Consider the following 23,951-nt stretch of genomic DNA (forward strand, 5'->3'; position numbering starts at 1 on the left):
TATTTCTGCTTGAACACAGGTCCAAAATGGGCAAACTTTTTAATGCCTGGAGTCCAGTATGTAGAAAAACTTGTTTCTAATGCAGACTAGCATGGAAGGGAGCAAGCTATAGACAGATTGATGGACCCTGATGTATTAAAGCTCTCCAAGGCTGGAGAGAATACATTTTCATCAATGAAGCTAGGTGATCCAGCAAACCTGGAAAGGATTTCCTAAAAGTAATTTTCTATTTGTTAGCAAATGTTTTCAATTCTGGACCAGATTCCTTCCAGGTTTACTGGATCGCCCAGCTTCACTGATGGAAGTGTATTCTCTCTAGCCCTGGATAGCTTTATTAAATCAGACTCATTGTGTAAACCACAAAAGATGTGTTTGCTGAATGTAACTTTTAGTAAATGCAGGTTCTGGACTTTATACAAATGTCTGGCTTTTTCCATCCTTACACACCTTTATCAGGCTGAAATTTCAATCACACAGAGCCAACCTGATCTTTTAATAAACCATTCAAATGTATTAAATGTTAGAGATATATATATTTTTTTCTCTACGAAAGATAAGTTATGCCACAGCATGTTACAGGCTTTTCTGTTCATGCTAGTTGTGTACTATATGTATAATGGTAAAGCTGATTTAAAGCAGTTTCCTAGCCTAATCCATTTCCTATCCTCTGTTTTTACATGAACCTAAAAAGCTAAAATAACACACAACTAATAACTGGTCTTATGGTTTCTGGTCCCAGTAGTGTCCCATAATGGAGGTCAGGAAATTGCTTGACCCCTGTAAGGTTTTTTTAATTGCCGTCAGCATATCTAATGGATAGATTTACTTAGACTATTTGTCCTGGTGACCTTTTAGAATTTGTAACGTCATATCCAAAATTTCAGGGTGTTCACCAACAGAATAGTAGATGAAAAATCATCCAATAGGGACACCAATTCTGGTGACAATTGTCTAAGAAAAAATTTGGGTTGATTATCCCTCATTATGTGTTTTCAGGGCAGGAAGTAAAATGAAATGCCCCTTGTTGGGGATAGAGGTAGCAAAGAAAACCCTAACAGGGTTGCCTATGCAAGCACTTCAACTGATGTACCCATATGTAAACTGGTGCAAGTAATCTGTGCTTTAGCAGGAACTAACCTCAGAATAAACCAGTTTGACTCAATAATACTCCTGGGCAGCAGGGAAATATTCCATTTGTAAAGCAGCACTGGCTTTTTAGAAATTGATCAACTTCCAGAGTATGTGTAAGTACCTCTACTTACCTCTGATAGGATATTCTTCTGTCCCTAAGTCACCCATTGTTCTACTCCATCCTTATGGCATGAAGGCTGCTGTTGATGTGTATATTTCTGCTATGCAAATTAATCAATTAAAAAAAAAAAAAGGTGAAGAAAGGTTCCAGACGAAACATCCACCTTTATTATAGATACCATTGAAGGTTTCAAAAAGTGGAGTGCCATTTCTCTGCTGTTAAAAGCAGAAGTTTAGCATAGAGGACAGCTGCAGAAAAAAAATGGGATTTTGCTGGCAGTGCTGAACTGTCAAACTGACAGCTCAGTCTTGCAGAATATATAGGGGAAATGTGTTCACCCTGTGCAATCATTAGAGCACTATAACAGCCCGTGCTTCATTTATCTAATATAGAACAAGGAGGCTGTCATACTGACAGCAGAGCAGAGTGCACTGGGTTGCACAGGGAGAGCTGCCATTATTACATTAGTGTAATCTGCTGTCAGTTTGACATCCCAATGGCACCCAACCTTGGTGTCTCCCTGAGTTGTTCACACCAACTGCACAACTGCAACAATCCAAGAAAGCATAAATATAACAATTAGGAACCTACACAGAACCTATATATAGCACCTAAAGGTCAGGATCTGATCCTCACTCATCATCACCAGTGTTCTCACCAGAATTGTTTTCAGCTGGGTGGTCAAAAAGTGGACGGGCAACATATGACAAATTTAGTGTTTCCATAGGAATTCAGTAACCCTAAATAAGGTAAATAACTTGCTTTAATATACAATAAATTTGAAAGGTCAGTTTAAAAATGATGGGTCAAGAGTAATGGTTTGAATTTTTTTTTGTGTGAATCTTTCACTACTTCAACCCTGCAGGCGAAATAAAGTTATTTATACTGTCCTTATCCCCAGGCTAGCTATTCTTAAGAATTTGTTTGGGGGACACATATCGCTATATTTGGGAACGTGCGATGTAGCCATAATGAGGGAAGTATAGCCTGTAAGTTATAAGAATGTGAAGGATTCATAGAAATTGAATAATATTGCAATTGATGATAAACAGATCACAATAGCACATTCGGACATGGAACTATCTGGCTGCAATACACATGGCGCTGCATGTAACATAAGATCATTGTAATTATAGGAGAGAAATGGCCACTTATATTCATCTTCTGTTTTCTGCAAAACCGCCTCAACCATAGTCTTGTTATATAGGTGACAGAAGTAAAACATCTAGTATATAGCTGCCAAGTAACAACCTTGCTTGCAAAGAAACTGATAGACACCCCCACCTACCCACCCAAGTGTGCTTCCTGGGCAAATGCCCGGTCCACCTGTGGTGGAAAGCCAGGAAACTCAGGAAATGGTTTGAACTAATATGGAGAGCCAACTATTTGTTAGAAAAGTTAGCAACCCAAAACTGGAGAGCCCCCATCTATGGATCCGATATGGTAATCCAGGCTTGGTGTTAGGGGCATATGGAAATGTGTGCACAGTTTCAAGCTGAGTCTTTTTGTGGATATCTCACTATTCCAAGGAGCACATGTACACTTGGAGGAGATCCAGCTTCTGGTCTGAGAGTTCACAAAGTGGGCCTTGGTGTTAAGAATAAAAACAATGTTAATAACAGAGATATAATATACCCAGTTAAATCGATAGCATTCGAAGCAAATAGAGGGACATGTGGGATAGAGATAAAGTAGAGGATTGTTGTGGAATTGGAGTGAGTGCGACTAAACGAATAAAAGGAATGGAGCTCAGCTATGACGAGAGATTAGCTGAACTGCATCTATTCTCCTTTGACATATAAGGGGAGATATCATCAGCCTGTATAAATATGTAAATGGTCCTTTTAGAGAACTCTCTTCCCAATTCACTTTAAGGTCATTACAAAGGACAAGAGGGCACTCTTTGTGCCTGGAGGAAAAGAAGTTTAATCTCCAGATAAGGAAGGGATTCTTCACTGTAAGGTCTGTGAAAATGTGAAATCAGCTCCCTCAGGAAGTAGTTTTAGCAACTACTATAGATTGCTTTAAGAAAAGGCTGGATGATTTCTAGAAGCACAGAATATAACTGGGTATTAAGGCTTTAAAGATAACAGACTGTTGATTCAAGGAACATCAGATTGCCTCATAAAAGCAGGAAGGAATTTATTTCTCGTTGGAGCAAATTTTACCCGGGTTTTTTTTTGCCTTCCTCTAGAACAACTATGTCCATAGGGTTTTTTTATCTGAGATATGTTTATTTCCCTAGTGGTTAAACTTGATGGACTTATGGCTTTTTTTTTTCAAGCTATGTAATCTCTGCCCTGTTCTGTATGCCTCTACCAGCAGCCCAGAGAGAAGAGCCTACATAATTGTATCTGTGGCTGGACCTTCCTTTAAATACCATCAGTAGGAAGAGAAAAAAAATTAAACCTCATACTTCTTAGCTCTGATTTTCACCATAAAGTACTCCAGTTTTCATCAATCATGGGTCCTCCAAAGCTATCTGCAAGTATTTTAAGCTGCTCACTTTAGAAGGAACCTCTCATGGAAGAAAAAGCTGCCTTTATTGACTTGTATTTTAAGGTGACGTCTCCATGGCTGTCATACTTTTACCTTGGTAGGTACATTTTGAAAAAAAGATGAAAGCCCACAGCCTAAATCCTAAAACACAAATCTTTTTGTTGCTATGTAGAAGTTATCACATCAACATAGAGGTGTCAGCTAATAACTCATGGTATCACCCCACCCCAAATGGTAGAAATGATTGGTGTACGCAGCAAGCTGTACTGAATCAAAAGTGTGGCCAGAATTATATTAATTGGGCAAATTGCTCAGTGACAGACTTCCATTGAAGACCTTAATGATGAACCCCCTCAATTCATAACCCATAGTCCTGTATATGTATTTTATTTGGATACCTAGCAGTCTTCCTGGAATGTAGCTTTGATAATGTATTCCCTAAGGTCTAGTCATCAATTTAAACAGTACAATTTCCTATCATTTATGTATTCACACACTAGCTGACCATTAAATTAAGCTTGCAGTAGGAATTGGTGGAGATGGTTGGAATTCAGGTGAGCGAGCGAAGAATAGGTTAGCTTTACAGCTGCAATTCACTGCTTTCTCTTACCTTAATATCCATAATATCTATGCTGTGATATAAAGTTTGCAAATGTTTCATATGCCAGAACAATATGCGTTCAACAGTTTGGCCTGGAGAAAAACACATCTACATAACATCCAAAAGAAATCGGCACAACTTTCTCATTGAAACCAGTTTATTCCTCTCTATACACTCTGGAAATGTTACAACCTGCCACATACAAATATTTACATTCAAGTTTAGAGTATATGTTTCCGATCAGAGCGTCCCACTGTGGCAGGCAACATCTCCTTCTTGTGTCTTCTGTGCAATGACAATGACCAGAACAAAAAATACTATGAATAAAGTATCAAAAATATAGCTGATTTTAAATCTTTACAGAAATGTCTGACAGATCTCTCATGACTTGTAAAGCAATAAACTTTTGCAGACACATAAGTGTCATACAGAGCTTCACCGATGCTGCAATGCTGTCTCCTGCTGTTGGCTTTAAAAAAAATAATCTTGTGTTAGTAATCAATCACATTATAGACAAAAGATACTGACAGTGATGTATGCTGAAGATTACTATACATGTATTCTGTACTTAATCTGTCTGTACCATGCAAAGCAGAATCTTTATACACAATGCCATCTGTCTGATGCTGCAACTTTCTACCCAAACATTTCTCATTATCTTTGTTGGGGTTTCTAAAAAGTGTGCAACATGAATCTAAAGTTATGAAAACTGATTTTTAACCAGATTAGATAATGAAATCTACTATGTGTCTATATGAGGCTAGCAAGGGCTTGTATTATGCATACTATTTGTCGCTCTGAACCAAGCAGAATATTTTGGAGTTCCTGCCCAACCTGCTTTAAGTTCATGGTGCCAGTGGTAGCATTTGGGCACTCCCCCCAGGCACATGAACATAAAAAAATGGAAACTCCTGTGGTTTCTGAAAGCTATATTTTCTATTTATTGCCGATTCAGTTTATTGACCAAGAAGGAAGACTAGCCAAACACATTAAAACCCCTAATACCGTTATATTATATGGCCACTTTGGAAGTATACATTGCTTGGTTAAGTTCTTTTTAAATGTAAGCCTTAGGAATTTTATTACTAAAACTTTAAAGGTTTACCAATAATACCCCTCAGTCATATAGTAAGCATGGTTCTTGAATTACTATATGTGCAGTTAGTAGTTTATAGCTAGCTAGAGGGAGAATCACCTGAAGTACATTTGTACTTCACATTAAGCTAAATTTATGAAAGAAAGGTACTTCCAAGCAACAATTAGCCATACATTTTAACATATGGGGGAACAAAAGTTGTTGGTAGTTAGCTAGGCTTTGAATATGTGTGAAAGCGGTTACTCGCAGCTCCCAGTCTTCTGCATTTTTACTGTTTGAATAAAGGTTGGAGTTTTCTACAACAAATAATTCAGCGGTATTCACCTCTCGGTGGTATGTGAAATATATTGCAGCCACTACAGCAGAACTCGGCACAGTAACAACAGTTACCGCTGATTTGCTGAACTGACAACAAAAAGCATGGAATAAATACATTTCAGGTTCTTCTTTCCTACAAAGCAGCTCAATTTGTGTGCGTCTCCAACAATCTGAAGTCAGAGCCCTGTGAGATTGGGGCTTTCGGTCCCATGTTGTGGTAAAGTTACGCAGCAAGTTTCAGGCCCCTACATGCAGGTTATTGCAATTATATTGTTGAATTCTACAGACGTTGATGTACCTAAGTGAATTTCCAGATTGTAAAAAGCAACCCAGAAAGAAGATCAAAATCTGATTGGATGATAATTTGGCAATATTTGCATCCCACCAGCAGGATCATCCTCCTTTTAATAGCTATCATGTCCCATCTGTAGCTGTCCCTATGGTCTGGTTTGTAGTAGTCGTCATGGATTGTTGTGATGTAGTTGGCATTCCATCTGACTCAGATTCTCGCGTGAAGATGACCGCGTCACCGCTGACATTGATGAGACACTGTGCCTAGAAATGAGGAGAATGGAAGTTTATTTTACTGTTTAATCAACTTATTGGCAGAACACCCCCAATAATGTACAAAAAGAATAATCTCCACCATGCACTAATACTTAACTTTTATGCTAATTAGTCAGAGCCGCCAAAATGTAATGTAAAGTACAAAACCTGACAGCTGTCACTCAAATAGAAAATGAACCGAAATCTCCCAATATGAATGATGTTTCTTTATTATCAAGCTATGTACCCTCTTCAAGTATAAAGGCTTCTTACTTGGTTCTTATTTGCGTTCTCCATGAACACACATTGCTTCATAATGTACGACACAACAGCGTTGCCTCCTAAAGCTGCTACATGCGCACGGACCATGGCGAATACTTCACAAATGAAGGCATGAAGAAAGCCGCTGACTCCACCTTCCTGTAACATGTATACAAAATGTTTAAATATCACTGATGAAAGGAACTTGTGTATCAGGACAATATATTAAACCAAAACAAAAATAAACCTGCACAGTACACAATCTGGGCCTCTGTGCAATAGCATTTCACATTCACCTTTTTTAAAATTTTATATGAAACAATTAACATCTTCAAATATGTTGCCAATTTTAAGTAGAACTCTGCAAGCTTTTGCTCTGTACAGAGGAAGTAAAGGGTTAGAACCTTGATCAGGTTTTTAATGCTGTGTGTCACTTCTAAAGGGAAATTCCTCTAATTTCTCCTAGTGACATTTGGGCTGTGAAATGAACTTCCTGCTCTTCTCTCGAAAGTCTTTCCCTGTATTTATGCACTGAATTCAACAGTCAATGACATGGTCTCAAGCTGGTCTCAAGCTGGTCTCAAGCTTTAGGGGAGAGGAAGTATTTTTTACTCCAGCTTTTTTGGAACTTAAGAAATAGGAATTGTCATTTATTTTTTCTTTGCATATAATATTGCACAGTGGACAGTTGTAAACAAACCTCATGTGACCACAGGACCGCGAACCACTCTGATTGGTTAACAACTATTAGCAGAGAATCTAGTTCTAAAATAAAATGTTTTCTCAGCACAGGGTACCATGTATAGGAATGGTAATGTGCATATTGCGCTTAAAAATGAGTTAATGATTGTTAAGTATTGGTCAATGTATTGGCAAAAACATGCTTGATGTTCTCCAAAGAAAGGTTGTGACAAAACAGACCATGAGAAGTACAATTTTTTTATTTTCTCTAAGGATAGCTACAGTTACCTGGATCTGTTCCTGACTTCAGAAACAACAAGAATTTGGCCGTCTAAGGCTTTCAATCAGAACAATGTTTAACCTTTGGAATCCTATTTGCCTTACCTCTCTCAATGATGTGGTCTCTCTTATGAAAAACATGTTGATAATACCCAGATATTTGGTTATTTTGGCCCCAGGTATAAAGGATAGTGGGGTCATCTTCACAACAGTCACAGTTGGGCCTCCAAATGCAGTGCTGGGCTTGTGTCTCAGCTGACTGTCACCCAGTGGACTGGCCTTGTCCAACGACGTGACTGGAAGAGAAGGAAGAAAACTTGGTGAGATTCAGATGGACAGAGAATGGCCAACTGACAGTGCAGGACAGTCTGGAGGACAACAGGAAGTGTTTTCATTGGTTGGTTGGCATGAGCCCGGGTGGTGGCATACAGGATGAATCTCAGCCTTGTGGAGCCAGGCACAGATGGAAATAAAAAGAAACACGTTTAGATGAAGGACAGTCATGCAGGACATGCAAGCGCAGGAGGAAGGATGGCGATTCGGAAGAGTAACATTCCTGCAAAAAGAACCATGAATGAGCTCAGCAAAATGATGGGAAATAAATCTGAAAAAGAAGAGAGGAGACCAGGAGGGGCATGAGAAGCACGCAAAGATTTGAAAACAATCGTGAGCTGGAAGAATTGATCATCAGGTTTTGGAGAGTGTGAAAATTGTACCGTAGATTGCGCTGTTGTATTTTTCCCCCTTATTTACCTAGTTACGTTTTCATGAGAATCTCCGTTCTACACTTCCTCAAAGACGATGCACCTGCACAGGACATATTTCCCAGCTACCACCTAACAGAAGCTGTGTGTGGTACTTATGTCCATGAGATGCTGCCTGACATTGAACCATGCTTATTTTATGGAAAGTTGATGACTTGTTTTTAGGCCACCATTATAACCATTTAGTAGATACTGTTATCTACAATGAGTAAAATTCAGGCCATGGTGTACAGTCTGCAGAGTCTGAAGTGTTTCTCTGCAAAGACAGGAGAAGAGTCTGGTCACATGACTTTTAAAGCTAAGGCCCAACCCCTGCCTTATAAATAGACCTTAAAATGTCATTTTTATCATTTGATCAGTTACTCTCTCCTGTATGCAGCATGTCCTGAAGCCTCAGGCCCTGTCACTGAAGAAAAGTAAGGCACTGAATGCGACATGTATCCTGATGAGCAATCTCAATATGAGATTTAATTTCACTTGACCGATGGATGAGAACTAACAAAAAACACCCAGCTACGTTGATGTTTATGGAACGGTCAAGTCTGTTGCAATGCGCTTAACATGCAAAAGATTATGGCTGACCATTCATTTGAATGGGCTGACAAATGCACCACTATGGATGTAACTTTGCCTGCAAGTAGTTTTAAATTAAGATAACAACAATGCATTGCCGTCTGTTAAAACGCATATGTGTGTAGGGGGTGCCATTAAAAATTAATTGCACCAAAGCATGCCATTGTAACAATGCAATGATGAGGATGAATTTTTCAGCATACATTAGAAAACAGTGAGGTGATCGTTCAGCAGAAAAAAATGGTCTGGGCTGACAACACTGCCTGAGATTTCAATGCAGCAGAGACTGCTGCTTCAATGCAGGCACTGTGTTGTCTGTTAACTACAGCAAGCTTACTGTATATTTGACAGATCAGCAGGCAATTTTCTGTACTTGCACAGAAATAAAACACAGGGAAATGTGCATGTACTACAGAGATGTGGTGGCCAAAAACCAGGAACGTTGGTGCCTAGCACTCATTATTTATTGAGGGTCCACAAAAGATAATGAAAGCCAGTGAGTGACTTAGGTGGACAGACTATTTAAAAACGGATATTAAAAAGTTCTAACCTGACCACTTCACAAAAACATATGATTGTTGATGTAATTACCAATGATTACACAAAAATCAGGGTACAATTTAGATGTTGCTAAAAGTAAACACACATTAAAATGCATGTTCCCGTTATCTACATACAATAAGTTTCACACTCTGAAGAATCGATTTGGGTAGACAGCCCCCCCTCCCCCTCCCCCCCGCCTCCCATCACCACGGCGTGTAACATGTCGGCCTGGGACAATCAGGACAATGAAGAAACACACAGCTGCCTACTTGTTTTAATTGATCCACGTCTTATGGTCTGAGCTCTCATTTTTATGTGCTCTATCCAGCTGCTGCATCTGTCTGCAAAGGAACTGTAATCAGCGGCAGTGACTGGAAACACACAGACAGAGAAGACAGGAACAAAGAAAAAAAACATGGATGACGTCTCTTGCTCATCATTTTGTGTCCTGATGAAGCAAATTATTGGCTTCTTGGAAAGAAAAGAAAATTGCAGTAAAGAAAGGGAGGGGGGACGAGTAAGTCTTACCTCGCTGAATGGCATTGGCTGGGGAACCCCCTCGTTCCTGCAAATCTGGAATGAGAATCAAAAAAAAATGATAAGGAATGGTTGAAAGAGAACCAGTCAACTATAAAGTATTAATAAAGCCATTTTTTCTAACAGAATTTGCCCCTGAGTAAACTTTAACCGGAACAGCAGACAGTCAAAAATCCAACTAGAACTAATCCTTCCCCCAAACTGAATGCAGAAAAAGAGAAATCATTAGGCTGTCAGTACAAAAGAAAGTAAGCTAAGAAAAAAAACTAAACTAAAAACCACACATTAAGAATGAATACTAGACACCACTTGACCAACACATAAACAGTGCGCCATTGCACCAATCCAATAGATAAGCCAAGGAGAAGCCAAGCAAAGAAAAATGAAGAATAAAGAGTAAATATGATGCAGGGGCACAGTGTTACAAAGCTGAACTAACGCTATAACAGAAGTTTTTAGCTGTAAAAATGTAATCCTCAAGCACTGTGCCTAAAGTAATTGTAAACCTAACTAGGTCACTAGTTTGCTCAATTTTTTAAAAAATAAAATAGTGTTTTAACCATTTTTCACCAAGGACCTTTATAACAGGACCACTAAGTATAATTTTAATAAAAGGTACATATCAGATTTTAAAAAATAACTTTTGAAATGGCATTACCATGTTGAAGCTTGTATGAGATTTTACACACACTCCAACATTTAACAATAGGTGGTCAGCAAAAATCATTCTGAAGCTAAATTCCTTTTTTTGCTTTCTTTTTCCCCTCTCAGAATATTGGCAACAATAAAACATTTTAGATTGCCGAACGTTTTCATATTTTTACACAAAGGACTGGGCTGGATAGGGCAGGAGGGTTTTCAAAATGGTAAGCAGAAGCACCAACGGATGTCCTTTTGAACAAAACCTTACCTTTTGATGGGGAGAAGGGCTGTAGTCCAGACGTTTCAGATGATAATTCTAAAGAAAACTGCAGCTGCTCATCTGTGTCTGTGGAAATTGAAGGAAGAACAATGTCAGAAGTGAACATTTTCAAGGGGTGCAAGAAACTAAGAGCAAGAAACATGCAAAATGCAACAACCTATAACAACCACACGTCAGCTAATTTCAGTTTCTTACTTTGCCGATTATAAATGCAGCTACAGTAATTCAGGTAATTGATTGATGTTTATGTAACATATTTGATTGATTTTCCTGCAGCTGCTTACCACGAGTATTAGCTCGTTCTGGCTTGTTCTTTGGGGCCTGTAACGCATTCTGTTTGTCAAACGTGATAGCAACAGCGGTAACAGCAATCTGCATCAATAATAGGAGATAAGACAATGAATAACACAACAGTTAAGGTGCGTACACACTTCCAATTTTTATCGTTCCAATCGAACGACGAACGATCGATTGGGCAAAAAATCGTTCATAAAAAAAGTAACCAACGACGCCGACGAACGAGGAAAGTCGCTGGAAACGAACGACCGGACCGGCGGATCGGATTGGACGACGATCGTTGAACATCGTTCGTGTGTACGGTCGTTCGTTGATCGTCCATGTTCAGAGCATGCGTGATGAACGAACGTCCGTTCACTTTCCTGTCGTGCATATAGTTCCTCTATCGCTCAAACGATCGTATCTATTGTGTGTACAATATCTACGAACGATCGTGTCGTTATCTCTATGTGCAGGATCGGTGCTATACGATCGTTCGTGTATATCGTGCAGGAACGTTCGTCGTTCGTTTTCCGACGATAATAATTGGAAGTGTGTACGTAGCTTTACTACTGGTGTACAGAAGGGTACATAGCACACAGATAATCTTTAAGGTTATACAAGATAAAAAAATCTCTGCACCTGTATTGCTTCGTCCTCAGGAACTGCAACTGTGAAATTGACATGGCAAAGGCAGCAGGGGACCATTGAACGCAGCTTGAAATATAGATTCTAAAAGAGAAGGAAGATTGACAAGCTCAGATATGCATGATAATATGGTTGCTTTACTAAAGGAGTTTAGGCTAATCATGTAGTTAAGTGAATGATTACTCTGTAAGGAATAATTCACTTACTAAGTAAGTTAGTTGAAGCTCTGTTGACTTTTGAATCCATTATGTGCAAGAAAAAAATATGCATTTTATTTTACATTTCCTTGCCCAAGATTTGGTATTCTTTGGAAAGTGAACCCCCCACATGCCCACCAAATAAAAAAAAGGGAGCAAAACAGAGAAGGGGGAACAAAAAGATACGCAAGAAAAGAAATACGAGGAAATTGAAAAGACAGACTGGGGGATAATGCAGAAAGTGAGGTAAAAAAACGACATCACACCTTCAAGAGATTCTCGCATATGTCGTTAAAACTCTTGTTCAGGGTCTGATTGGTAAGATTTACGTTGCTGACTCGAACAACTCTAACGGAGGTGAACATCTGAAAAAGGACAACAAGGAGTGAGTGTAGTCAGTAAAGGTTTTATCATTTTAAAGGTAAAATCCCCATTCACCTAAATATTGATGTCATTTTTTTTACAAAGCTTTTAAGGTTTTAAGATGATAAAGCACATACAAATAAAAAAAGCCAACAAATATATTGTAAAAAGAACATAGTCATTGAAAACAGTAATCCAACATATTACAAAATAAACACAGATAGCTGTTAACTTCAAAGCATTGGCATAAAATACCGAGAACACTTAGTAAAAAAATAAAAATGAATTAAAAAAAAAAAAAACAGACACAAAAAGACATCCTATTAAAGCATTAAATAAACAAGAATTTAAATATAAAGGAGAGAAAGAGTTCTCTGAGAAGGCAGATATTAATCCAACCAAGTTTGCCACATTGCCAAAAACTTGTCATGAGTATCTTTAACAATAGCTGTAATTTTCTCATTAACCATGGTACCATGCATTCGATTTTTAATTTCCAAGAAATTTAAAACTGAGGATTTCCATGCACATACGATAGTTTGTTTACTAGACATAGAAATATAAGTGATAAGAATAGAGGATTTTTTATTAACATTAGGAAAAGGAACATGAAATAGGGCATGTTGAAGATCCTTGAGTAAATTAATTCCCGATACTGAACAAATCATGTGATACACCCTTATCCATAACCTAGATACTTTAGGGCAAAGCCACCAGATATGACCCATAGTGCCTTTCACATTACAGGAACTACATAAGCTATTCTAGCAGGAGTGAGATATCATCTCATCAGGACCTTAAAAGATTTTTCTAAAACAATCACGCTTCGTTGAAGTTTTGGGAATAGCCTGCCACAAGGAGGAGGTATTGTTTTCTAAGGAAACAATAGAAAGTTCCTTTTCCCATGCTGACAAATACATCGAAGGTTTATCAAACCATGTGCTATCAATGGAGTTATACAGGAAGGAGATAGCTCCTACCTAACAGGTTTATCTCTACATATGCGTTCAAACATACTCATGATTAAATTAAACTGAAACCTATTAAACAAACTATAAAGAAAGTAACATATTTGTAAATAATGGAAAAGTTCTTGGGTTAGGAATATATTTCTCTTTTAAATAGGCAGAAGAATGTATCCCTAGGCTGGAGACCAAATAACCAAGTGTAGTAAAGTTCTGTAGAATCCACCAACTAAAATCCGATTCATTAATACTACCTGGTCAGGATAGGGGATTATTAAATAAATCCATCAGAGGATGAGGTCCACTAATAGGCTTTGCCCGATTGTTAACTGAATCCTAGATCCGTAACATATGAACCAGAAATGGGCTCATATTCTTAGATTTAAGGGATGGGGGTCCCCAAATCAAACTAGCGACAGAGCTGGGATGGACAAGGGTCGTTTCGATCAAAGCCCATAGTGGAAAGTCTTTGTTAGGAATATAAATAAGATGGGCTATTTAGGGGTGCTTTGCAGTCCAAATATAAATGAGGAACTCCAGGGCCCCCCGCTAAATTTGGGACAAAAAAGTACTTGCTTACTAATATGGGAAAGCCTGGACTTCCAAATAAACCTCAACACTTTATTCTGAAGAGTTTGGCAAATGCTATACGAAAATGTATTGGGAGGACCCGCTTTCGGTACACGAGTTTGGGCAAAAAAGTAATCTTGATAGCGTGTATGCATCCAAACCAAGAGATATGAGGCATATTCCAAGACTGCATAAGACCACAAAGAGATGTAAGTAAAGGTACACAATTAGCTTTATATAACGCCACATGATCGCGACAATCTGGATGGATCTAGATAAGGTAATACCCTAACACAATGATATGGGTAATTGGTTCGAAGGACTTCCGAATATGCCATGGATAATGACAAATTCAGTTCCAAAGACTTCGAAGAATTAACTTTAAGCCTCAAAATATTTTCATACCAAGTGAGAATCTTTAATATCAATGGTAATGAAACATGAGGAGAAGTGACATATAACAAAATGTTGTCTATAATAATGAAATTTTTTGGGCATATTGTGATATTTGGAATCCTGTAATATCACCACTCTGCCTATTAGTCGCTGCAAAGGGCTCCAAAGCCAGCACAAAAAGTAACAGGGATAACGGGACCCCTGCTTGCCTAGTGCCTCGAGCAATATTAAAAGGTTTGGACGCATAACCACAGTACTTAACTGATGGAGAAGGACAAGAGTATATAGCATTATTCCAAGATATAAATTCCTTGCCAAAATTCCATATATGTAAAACTAAATTTAAGCATTGCCAAGATTTCGTACTTTAGCTAAAATTTTGAGGTCTATATTAAGTAGTTATATAGGTCTATGGTTTGCCAAGTTAGGATGGTCTTTTCCAAGTTTAGGGATCATAACCACTTGTGCTTGTAACATAGTCAAACTGGGAAAACCAGATGGCTCTAAATGGTAAAAAAAAAAGAGTAGTCAAATACGGAGCAAAATAATCAGCCATATTTTTTGTAAAAAAGTGCAGCAACCCTATTCGGGCTACCCCTGTTGCCAATCTTAAGAATTTTGATAGACGTTAGCACTTCCAAAACGGGTATATCCATGCCAGAACAATTTGCCTGTTCAGAAGATAACTGTGGATGCTGAACTTTAGACAAAAAACTTTGAGCCTTGGTAGAAGAAATTTGTGAGGGTGCACTATATAATTTGGCTAACTGGTGTCTGAATTCCCCTAATATATTAATGGGGTTAGAAGTATAAACATGATTTCTAGTACGCAAAAAGATTGCAGGTTTATGTTTAGGTACATATTCCATAACTTATTGGCCAACATTGTACCAATTTTGTTACTGTTTGCATACAATTTTTGTTGTGTCCACCAAATGCTACATTCTGCAGCATCAGCAAGATATAAATTTAGGTCTGTCTTAGCTTTAAGAAAAAGTTTCCTATTTCAATCTGTGGGATGCCTCCTAAAAATATCAGAAATCACAGCCTATTCTGCTTCCATCTTAACCAGTTGTTGGGTACATTCACGTTTGCGTCTAGATGCATGTCGAATAAGTACACCACGCATAACGGCTTTGTAAGCATCCCACAGAACCATAGGAGAGGAAACACTACCGGTATTAGTTCTGAAATATTCAGTAGTCTGAGCAATAATATCAGCCATTATTGGAGAATATGATAATAAAGAGTGATTAAAACACCAATTACCAGAAGAAGACTTAGGAAAAAATGAATTGCATACCAGAAGCACTGGATCATGATCCGACCAGGCCATGTCAATATGCTAAGATTCAGTCACCTGTGGTAGGAGAGTGCTAGAAACAAATATATGGTCTATACGAGAGGTATAACCATGTGGATTGGAATATTAAGTAAAATCCTTTGCCACAGGATGACATTCCCTCTATACATCTGTCACTGCCAAATCACTCAATAAAGAACAAAAAGAGTGTATCTCCTGTTTTAAAGGAAAAACTATCAGACTATCCAGTTCAAAATCATATTGGAATCGCCACATAAAACAGCCTTGTACCTTGTACATGAGTGTTTTCAAAAGTAAACAAATGGGAGAAAAAATGTATCTGCTTCATGTTAGGGGCATAATAGGTACATATGGTTACTTTGTTGTATAAAATAGAACCAACCAATATCAGATATCACCCTTGCGGACCAGAAATTTGCTTATGGCAAAAAAAGGGGTCTTTTTATGTATCGCTATTAAACACTCATTTTTTACTCATTGAAAAATTTTTAAAGAATCCCAAATAATTAAAGATAGCAGATTGTTTATGCAGGGAATTCACTCCCTGGACATTTAAAGTTACAACCTTAAGTGCCATCTGAAACACTCAACAAACAAAATACAATACATAACAACGTGGTCGGTAACAGGACATGGGAAAAAAAAAACAAGTATCATGAGGATAAAAATGAGACGAAAATAAAAACCAATACACTGACAAAAAAAAAAAAAAAACATTTCGAAACATAGAAAAAAAACATAGAACAACCATGTGAAGGGAGGCACTGTAGTGAATCATGGCTGACCCTTGGTTTCCAAAAAAGACAATATCACAAAGGTCAGTGAAAAAAAGGGGGAACATGTATTACCTCGGGCAAAGGTAACAGTAGGGCATTGACCACCCCAATCGTATAAATTGAAACATACATCAAAAAGTACCAACTAAACCAATTAGTGCAAGTATGAATATTAAAAAAAGGCAAATGTACAGCTTATCAAGCCTGTTGCAAAAAAAAAAAAAAATAAAAAAGTCTAAAAAGGCTGTAAAAAGCTGCCATCAGCCATTTTACGATAAGATTGGGATTGAAGGCGTTTCAAAGCCTTGAAACAAGATACTTCCTGAGAGTTAAATTTCTTTGGTGACGCAGCTTGGCGGGCAGAAGAAGTAAACGTCGCTTGTGATGATCTTGGAGATTGAGAAGCACTATTGATAGGATATAAGCAATTTCCTCAAATCAGCCGCTGTAACCACAGAATAGGGATGATTTTGATATGTAAATAGTAATTGTAATGGGAGTTCCATCGGTAACACACATTGTTATTTTGTAAAATTCACAGATACGGTTTTAGGGCTCTCCGCTTTTGGATGGTGGATTGAGCTAGGTCCACAAAAACTTGATGGGAGAAACCTTGGTAACCTAAAAAATCTTTAGTACGGGCCATTTGCAAGATCAGTTCTTTTGTACGGTAATGATGAAATTTAATGATGACATCCCTAGGGGTGCCATCAGTAGGTTTATGAGATAAGGCCCTGTGGATCCTATCCATTTCAAGAGGTTCAGATGGAATGTCAGGTACTAAAGCATCAAACAATGCTGTAACCACTCCATTAAGATCTGTAACACTTTCGGGAATGCCTCCAATTCTGAGATTATCCCTTCTAGCACCGTTTTCCACATCTTCCAACTGATCCCTCAATGTTTGTAACTCTAACTGGGTGTTATCAAGATCCTGCTCGTGTCCCTCCAATACTGTTGTTACATCATCAATTGATTGAAGTACTAGATGTCGCTGGCCATCTACTGATTATGAATAGGTAGTGTTATTATTACCAATTAATTAGTCTGGGTGCCAAAGCCTTTCCTGTCCAAAGATTGGACTTGATATCATAGAGAAAAAGAACATCATCAAAGCGATTCTCCAGGGCCGATGTGCGGCGCCCTAAACCTTTTAATTTCCTTTAGTAATGCTGAGGAAAGCTTTTTATTTGCCAGGGATATTTCATCCCTAATAATTTCTCTAATCTTGCCAAGCAAGCGCTCACCTGGTTCTGCAGGAGACAGGTCAGAGGGGAATTGGTGCTGGGTACTCTCTGACAGCTATATTTCATCCAGAGGATCGCTGACTGAGTCGTCATTACCAGAAAGATCTGGCACCATCTTGGATTAAAGGCCGCTGTGACCTGGGTGTCTGGTGAGAAGGCTTTGCGGACTTGCCCGACAGACTCATTATCTCTGGAGACTCCTCGGATGTTCCGGAAGGCAAGAATATTTATGAAGAGTTGGTAGCTAGCGTCTGCACATGTGCCCGAGGTGCGCAGAGCCGGATTACCAAGCCGCTATCTTGGTCTGCTGCACGCATGCGCCCCATATTGATGTAATTTTCATACAATGCATTTTATTTGGAGGTTTAAGAAAACAGTGTTCCATTTTTTCTGCAGCTGCTGCCATAGAAATTGTAGCTCAGCTTGTATGATTTGCCCTTGGGTTTTCCAAGAAGACTAAAACTGAGCTACAGGCATTCCCTGCAGCAGCTCAAATTTTCAGTGAAGTACTTATTAAAGTTATTTTTGGCCTCAAGGCATGCAGGCACCGAAATGTATGAATGAGAACTTACTATCCAGATATTATGAAGAAAAGACATGGTGAGACAAGCATGACTTACAGGGAAAGGAATCTGCATGGAAGTTTGAGAAAATCCTTATAGGTTATAAGGTTCTGAAAGAGGCAATTTTCTCTTCAAAACTCTTAAGATACATTTTAAAGCAAAACTAAACTTACATTTTTTTTATTATTTATTTAAATAATAACTATGAGCAGGAAAAATTCTTCTTTGCAAAAAGGACAGGCTATGTCTCTTGCAACAAAATAAACTTACCTGCTCACAATCTTTCCTATAATAGTTATATAGTCAGTTAGGTTAAAAAAATACATAAGTCTATCAAGTTCAATCACTAGTTAAATAAACATAAGCCTTAATGTAGTTTGTTGTAAAATCTCAGCATGGCTGCCTGCCAAGGCTGAAGTGGGAGCTACCCAGTTAAAGGACCTATTATGACAATTTTTACTTTTATATAAAGAGTAGATACCCTTTTATATAAAGCAAAAATGTGTTTGTTTTTTCCTACCTTCCTACTTTTTTTTTCTGTTTCTCGCTGAATGAGAAGCCCAGATCCTCCTGGTACACTTATGTCACATACCCCAGGAGGCTTCAGGCTGCCAATCTCACGCAGGAGCAGGGAGAACAGGACTTTTTTTTTTACATTTATAGGAGGATACAGCCTCCAATCTTGCGATGTAGGTTGAAGTCAGACAGCGAAGAAAGAAGATGGCTGTGCCCAGTAGTTCCTCCGCGCCAGGATGAAGGATGAATCAAGGACAGTGCGGGACCAAATGGAAGCCAGTAGTAGAAGTATATATATAGCCTGTCCCTGATGAAATAAAGAACCAACCTGCTTGAATTTTCTTAATGAATGTACAGCCCAAACACAAAGCAGCAGACACAATGTATCCAGCTCAGTAATGACAACAATAGAGAAGGATAACATTCTAGAAGTCACCTGTAAATCTGAGGTCCAGTTGTTAATCCCAGGCATAATCTCTGTGTTGCAGCTATAAAAACCTGAAAAGAAGATATTAGGATTAATTAGTACCTCTACACTTTATAAACATATACCTATTTGCTTGTTTAATTTGCTAGGTTTTTAAAACTAGTCAAAGCACAGTGTGGTCTCTTATAATCATCTTCATGAATGCGGCAAAACCTTGGTGTTTAGCTCCTGTGGACACCAATTTGATTGTACTTCTACGAAGCATCCACTAAGGCTTAGTCTGCACCAGTGGTTGCCAACCTTTTGAGACCGGCGGACCACTAAATTTACCGGCTCCGGATCGCGCATGCGCGAGGAGTTGGATGTCATTTAAAGGGGAAGAAAATTCCCCCCAGAGTGACGTCATGATGCCAGAACCCACCAACTCTAAACCTGCGATGGGAGACCGGGCAGGTTGTGTCCAGATACACAACCCACCCACTTCCCTGAGTCTGGGATCCGTACAGGGACATGGTCCATGGCTCTGGCCAGAGCTGCGGACCACCAAAATTTTCTCGCGGACTACCGGTTGGCGAGCGCTGATCTACATGGACGTTTTCCCAAGAGTATAACCTGAGGCTTTAAAAGCCTGTGTTTGAAATGTGCTCATGTTATGAATGCAGCAGTGGGAATCATCCTGTCATTGTGAGATAAATGGAAAAAAAAAAAAAAAGTTTAAGTTACACAAAACACACACATTCAATAAAAGTACTTTAACATTAAAGCCTGTCTTATTTTTTATACATATTTTTAACCCATTTAGGGATTGAGGAGGGTTTTATGTACCCCTGTACTCATTCACTGAAAGAGTTAAAAATATGTATGAAAAATAAAAAAAGTAAAACTTTTATAAACACATGTAAAATTGCGACAGATTGTGGTAAAATCCATCATAGCCATTTATAGGAGTTTTTAAGTGTTTTAAAGACAAGGTTTAAAATGTTTGTAAAAGTGCATAAAAACGCATATAAACATGACAGGAACCTTTTACATGTGTTTTTAAAACCGTCCATGTAGACCCAGCCTTAAGGTAACATGATTGATTACTTCTTTCTGTTTTAATTTATTCTCATCTGAGTGTGCAATAAGCACAACTACTTCATAGTGTTCCCTCTGGTTAAGTGACATTAAAATATATGTAGCATTCATTTCTGTAGTGACAAAAAGTAAAGTTTAACTTCATAACCATGTTCACAGATATTCTTTGTCTTTCCCTGTGTCCCTAACAGTAAAGAGATCCCAGTTGTAGACTAAATCTTCTGCATTCCATTCAAAACAGAAAGATCAATTCTGGATTGAAGGACCAATTTTTACCTGGAGGAGGTGGCACATCGGTAAGGAGTGAATGTACATCTTCCACTGCATCTGTGTCATCGATCTGAAATAAAGAAAACACAGATGTGAATACGTTTCCTCTGACTAAAAACACATGCTAATGAAAGCTTATTTTGTTTTTTTTTTTACATGATCGATATTTATTGGAATTTTCAATAAACAAGGCCAGAAAATGGGGTACTGCACCAATGGAATACATTGGACACAGCAGTTGTATTCAGCAGGTAACAGAAAAAGATTACAGTTAGGAATATAAGTCATACAATTAGGGAAAATGTATTATTATAGAACTATGTACATCATAAGGTCTTGGACACCTGTCCATTACATCTACCATATGGCCAAAAGTATGTGCACTTCTTCCCAATCTCTGTGTTCTAGCGATTCAGGGGGAGATCCTGCTAATACTACAGCTACTAAAGACATTTTAGATAACTATGTGCTTTCAGCCCTATAATAATAGAGGATTGTTTTCAATTTCAGCATAACCGTTATCCCTGTGTACAAAGCCAAACCTAATTGGGCAGTTTAATGTGGAGGAACTCAAGTAACCTACACAGAGCCCTGACCTCAACTTAACTAAACAATTTTAAGACAAACTGGAAAACCTGTTGTGAGCTGGGTCTTTTAATCAAACATCAGTACCTTACTTTACAAATGTGCACAAATTCTAAAAAACAAATGCCAAAGGGTTGAGCATATTATAGTTGGAAGGGAGGTGTAGTGCAGCGACAAATTTACAGCTTTTGAATAGGGAGTACAACAAGCTAATATGTAGGTGGTTAGAGATTCACAAGCAGATTTGCTGAATTGACAGTATTGAGAAATATTAGGAATTGCAGTGCTCAACCCAGAATTTTTTTTAAGCCGGGTGGGAAGAAATTTTAGGTGGGTGGCAGCCCTTGTATTGTGACCAAACTCTTTAGTAACCACCCAAAAACAGCCAGGTGGGTGCTGAAAACTGCCGGGTGGTGCACCCAGCTAAAAGGGCCTGGGGAGAACCCTGAAGTGGGTGTGTGTGAAGGGGTATGATAATGGCAGAATGGCAGCACAATTTTATCCTTAAAACTTAATTCTGCATTCCTATAGTGCCTGACCATGTGACCAATGCTTAAGCAAAGATCTAGGCACATTTTCCAGAATAATGTGGAAATGCATTTCATACTGTAAACAGTACATTTTGATTATATGAATGCATATCCAGAGGGAGATATTTGCACAAAGCACCACAATTTAAACTTCAATGTTTTTGTCTTCACAGTTTTTTTTCCTTCAGTATCACATTATCCTTTTAGAATTCAGCTTACATGCCCAGACTAATATATATTATAAAATGCTTACTTCTTTTAACAATTATTCTCTGGTATTTAATTAACATCCCTGTCTGAAAATAGCCAGGTTATATTCCTTAATAAGGTTCAGAGGCAGATGTAATCAAATCTTTACCAATCACCCATTAAATTGTACCTCTAGCACAAAGGCATCCTTTTTCCCATGAGAAAGATCCAGTTCAATTATTTCATCTGAACTTTCTGACTGTGACCGCAAAAGTCTCGTTCTTTGTCGTGGCTCTGGGATTGGTGACCCGACTGCCTCGTCCAGTATTTCCTTTAGGAAAATGCAATGAGGAAAAAAAATTAGCTGAAACAAAAGAACTTAACACAAACATTCCAATTATTCTCGTGTTAGTTCACTTCCAATCAATCTTTTTTTTTTTTTCCACCACAATCCTCCCTCTATGACCACACTTTTGCTGTCATTACATTACATATGACACATCCCTTAAACTACAAGTACCAGAAGATCTCAGCTTTCATTAATATAGTGTGGACAGGCTTTTGGGAAAGTATGCAGAGTGATGTGTGGTGGTGTAGAGAGCAGGAGGGGGAGATCATAGGTGGAGTTGAAGAGGGTGTACATCAATGGCATTCTACCTAGCTCAGGCAACAATGGCTTGATGACTGCCTCAACTTTACTTTAGAAGGAGATTTTTCACCGAGTGCACAAAGACCAGGCTGCTGAACATAGCAAAAAAAATCACTCATAAAGTAAGTTAACAACTACATGCATGTGTAGCAAATATGAACTGTGTTAAAGATTAGGCTTTCATTTTTATACAGACATTTTTGTAACTAAAATAAGCGGGTTTCCTAGGCCCCAGGTTCTCTGTGTGTACTTGTGCTAAATGTTTTGTCCCTTTGTCTTGGAAAAAAAGCAGCTGCATACATTTAAAAGAAAACTTGGATTGCTGCCAATCGCCATGCCCGCCATACACCAGGTCACATACCGGAGGGTTAATCTCATACAGTTCCTTGTTTTTGGCAATGGTTTCATTGATCTTCTTTTGCATGTGTGAGACATGTTGCTCATATGATGCATCGCTAGGGGTCTTGCCAGCAATCTGAATGCCTCCAGGGGTGGGTAAAGCACTCAGGTAGACTCCTGTAGCAGACTAAAAATAACAAGAATAACAAAGGCAAAGTTATAGATAGCCTGGAATAATAAAGTCACAAAAGGGACCACAAGGCACCAAACATACCTCACATCTCTGTAAGGTGCCATCATGGCACTGTGATATGCAGAAGTCTATTCTGGGCCCTGCCTAGGTGCAAAGTGAATATTTGCATACGGTGTACAGGGTTGAAGGTCTAAAAAGATGCAGTTTCGTGCTGGCTGCTCCACTAACAGGTTCACACATAAATATTGACAAAACATCTGAGAACTGCTATTTTGTAATAGCTGCCAGACTTGTATATTTAAATTAAACTTACTGCAAGTCCCAGCAACATGGTCTCCCCAACAGTTATTTGTATCCTCAGACCAAACAGAGCATTCATTCCCTTCAGCTTGAGTTTGTTCATGAGCTGTGTATGCAGTTCATACTCCATGAAAGGCAAAAGATTGCTTATGGCAGTGGCATTTGTTTCCGCCTGAGCTTTCTTTTTCAGTCGACACAACCTGAACCAAAAAAAGGAAGTTAAAAACCTATTTACTTTTTTTTAAAGTTTTTAAAACTTTTCTAGGTTTTAACTGTAGAATATACACCATGACAAATATAGAGGGTGAATCTTCTCAACAAGAACACAGACAGTGATACATTCCTGACATGTGAGGTTTCACACCTCCCCCTCCAAACTGTAAAATCTGGACACCCCTGACAAATATTCTGATTGATTTTTAAACAACTTTAAACACAATTAAGTGTTCTTACCTGGCTTGGATCAGACAGCCTTTCCCAACCACAGGTGCATCAGTAGGGAGATCTATGGTGGTGAAAAGGACGTCAGGGACTTTCTGCTTGCGACAGTTGTAGCAGAAGGTGAGATGAGCTGGAAATGGCATGTTCAGTTCATCATAGGGGATGTGACAAAATCCACAAACTGGTGATGGTGCCTCATCCACCCTACACATCAGAAAGTCATAATTTCACTTTAACG

At 38.5% G+C, this 23,951-nt stretch overlaps 1 protein-coding gene across 7 annotated transcripts in view; it reads right to left on the reverse strand.

Annotated features, from left to right (window-relative positions):
* Positions 1–4,491: 4,491 nt before the first annotated feature.
* The window catches only part of C2CD5 (C2 calcium dependent domain containing 5), a 47,981-nt gene continuing 28,521 nt past the window's right edge, over positions 4,492–23,951 (reverse strand). For 4 of the 7 annotated variants that reach the window (XM_072399920.1, XM_072399919.1, XM_072399917.1 and 1 more), the window contains 15 exons: positions 23,726–23,917; positions 23,286–23,472; positions 22,802–22,966; positions 21,982–22,122; positions 20,494–20,557; positions 19,150–19,211; positions 12,260–12,358; positions 11,791–11,880; positions 11,157–11,244; positions 10,861–10,938; positions 9,942–9,986; positions 9,683–9,784; positions 7,639–7,829; positions 6,586–6,732; positions 4,492–6,321 (listed from right to left, as the gene is read on the reverse strand). In XM_072399920.1, the coding sequence (XP_072256021.1) occupies positions 6,181–6,321; positions 6,586–6,732; positions 7,639–7,829; positions 9,683–9,784; positions 9,942–9,986; positions 10,861–10,938; positions 11,157–11,244; positions 11,791–11,880; positions 12,260–12,358; positions 19,150–19,211; positions 20,494–20,557; positions 21,982–22,122; positions 22,802–22,966; positions 23,286–23,472; positions 23,726–23,917 (1,792 nt within the window). In that variant the 3' untranslated portion in view covers positions 4,492–6,180. The remainder of the gene's footprint in view (positions 6,322–6,585; positions 6,733–7,638; positions 7,830–9,682; positions 9,785–9,941; positions 9,987–10,860; positions 10,939–11,156; positions 11,245–11,790; positions 11,881–12,259; positions 12,359–19,149; positions 19,212–20,493; positions 20,558–21,981; positions 22,123–22,801; positions 22,967–23,285; positions 23,473–23,725; positions 23,918–23,951) is intronic. The other 3 variants (XM_072399921.1, XM_072399918.1, XM_072399916.1) reach the window with 2 other exon arrangements.

The sequence above is a fragment of the Pyxicephalus adspersus genome, chromosome 2, assembly GCF_032062135.1.
Source record: "Pyxicephalus adspersus chromosome 2, UCB_Pads_2.0, whole genome shotgun sequence".
NCBI classification, from domain to species: Eukaryota; Metazoa; Chordata; class Amphibia; order Anura; family Pyxicephalidae; genus Pyxicephalus; species Pyxicephalus adspersus.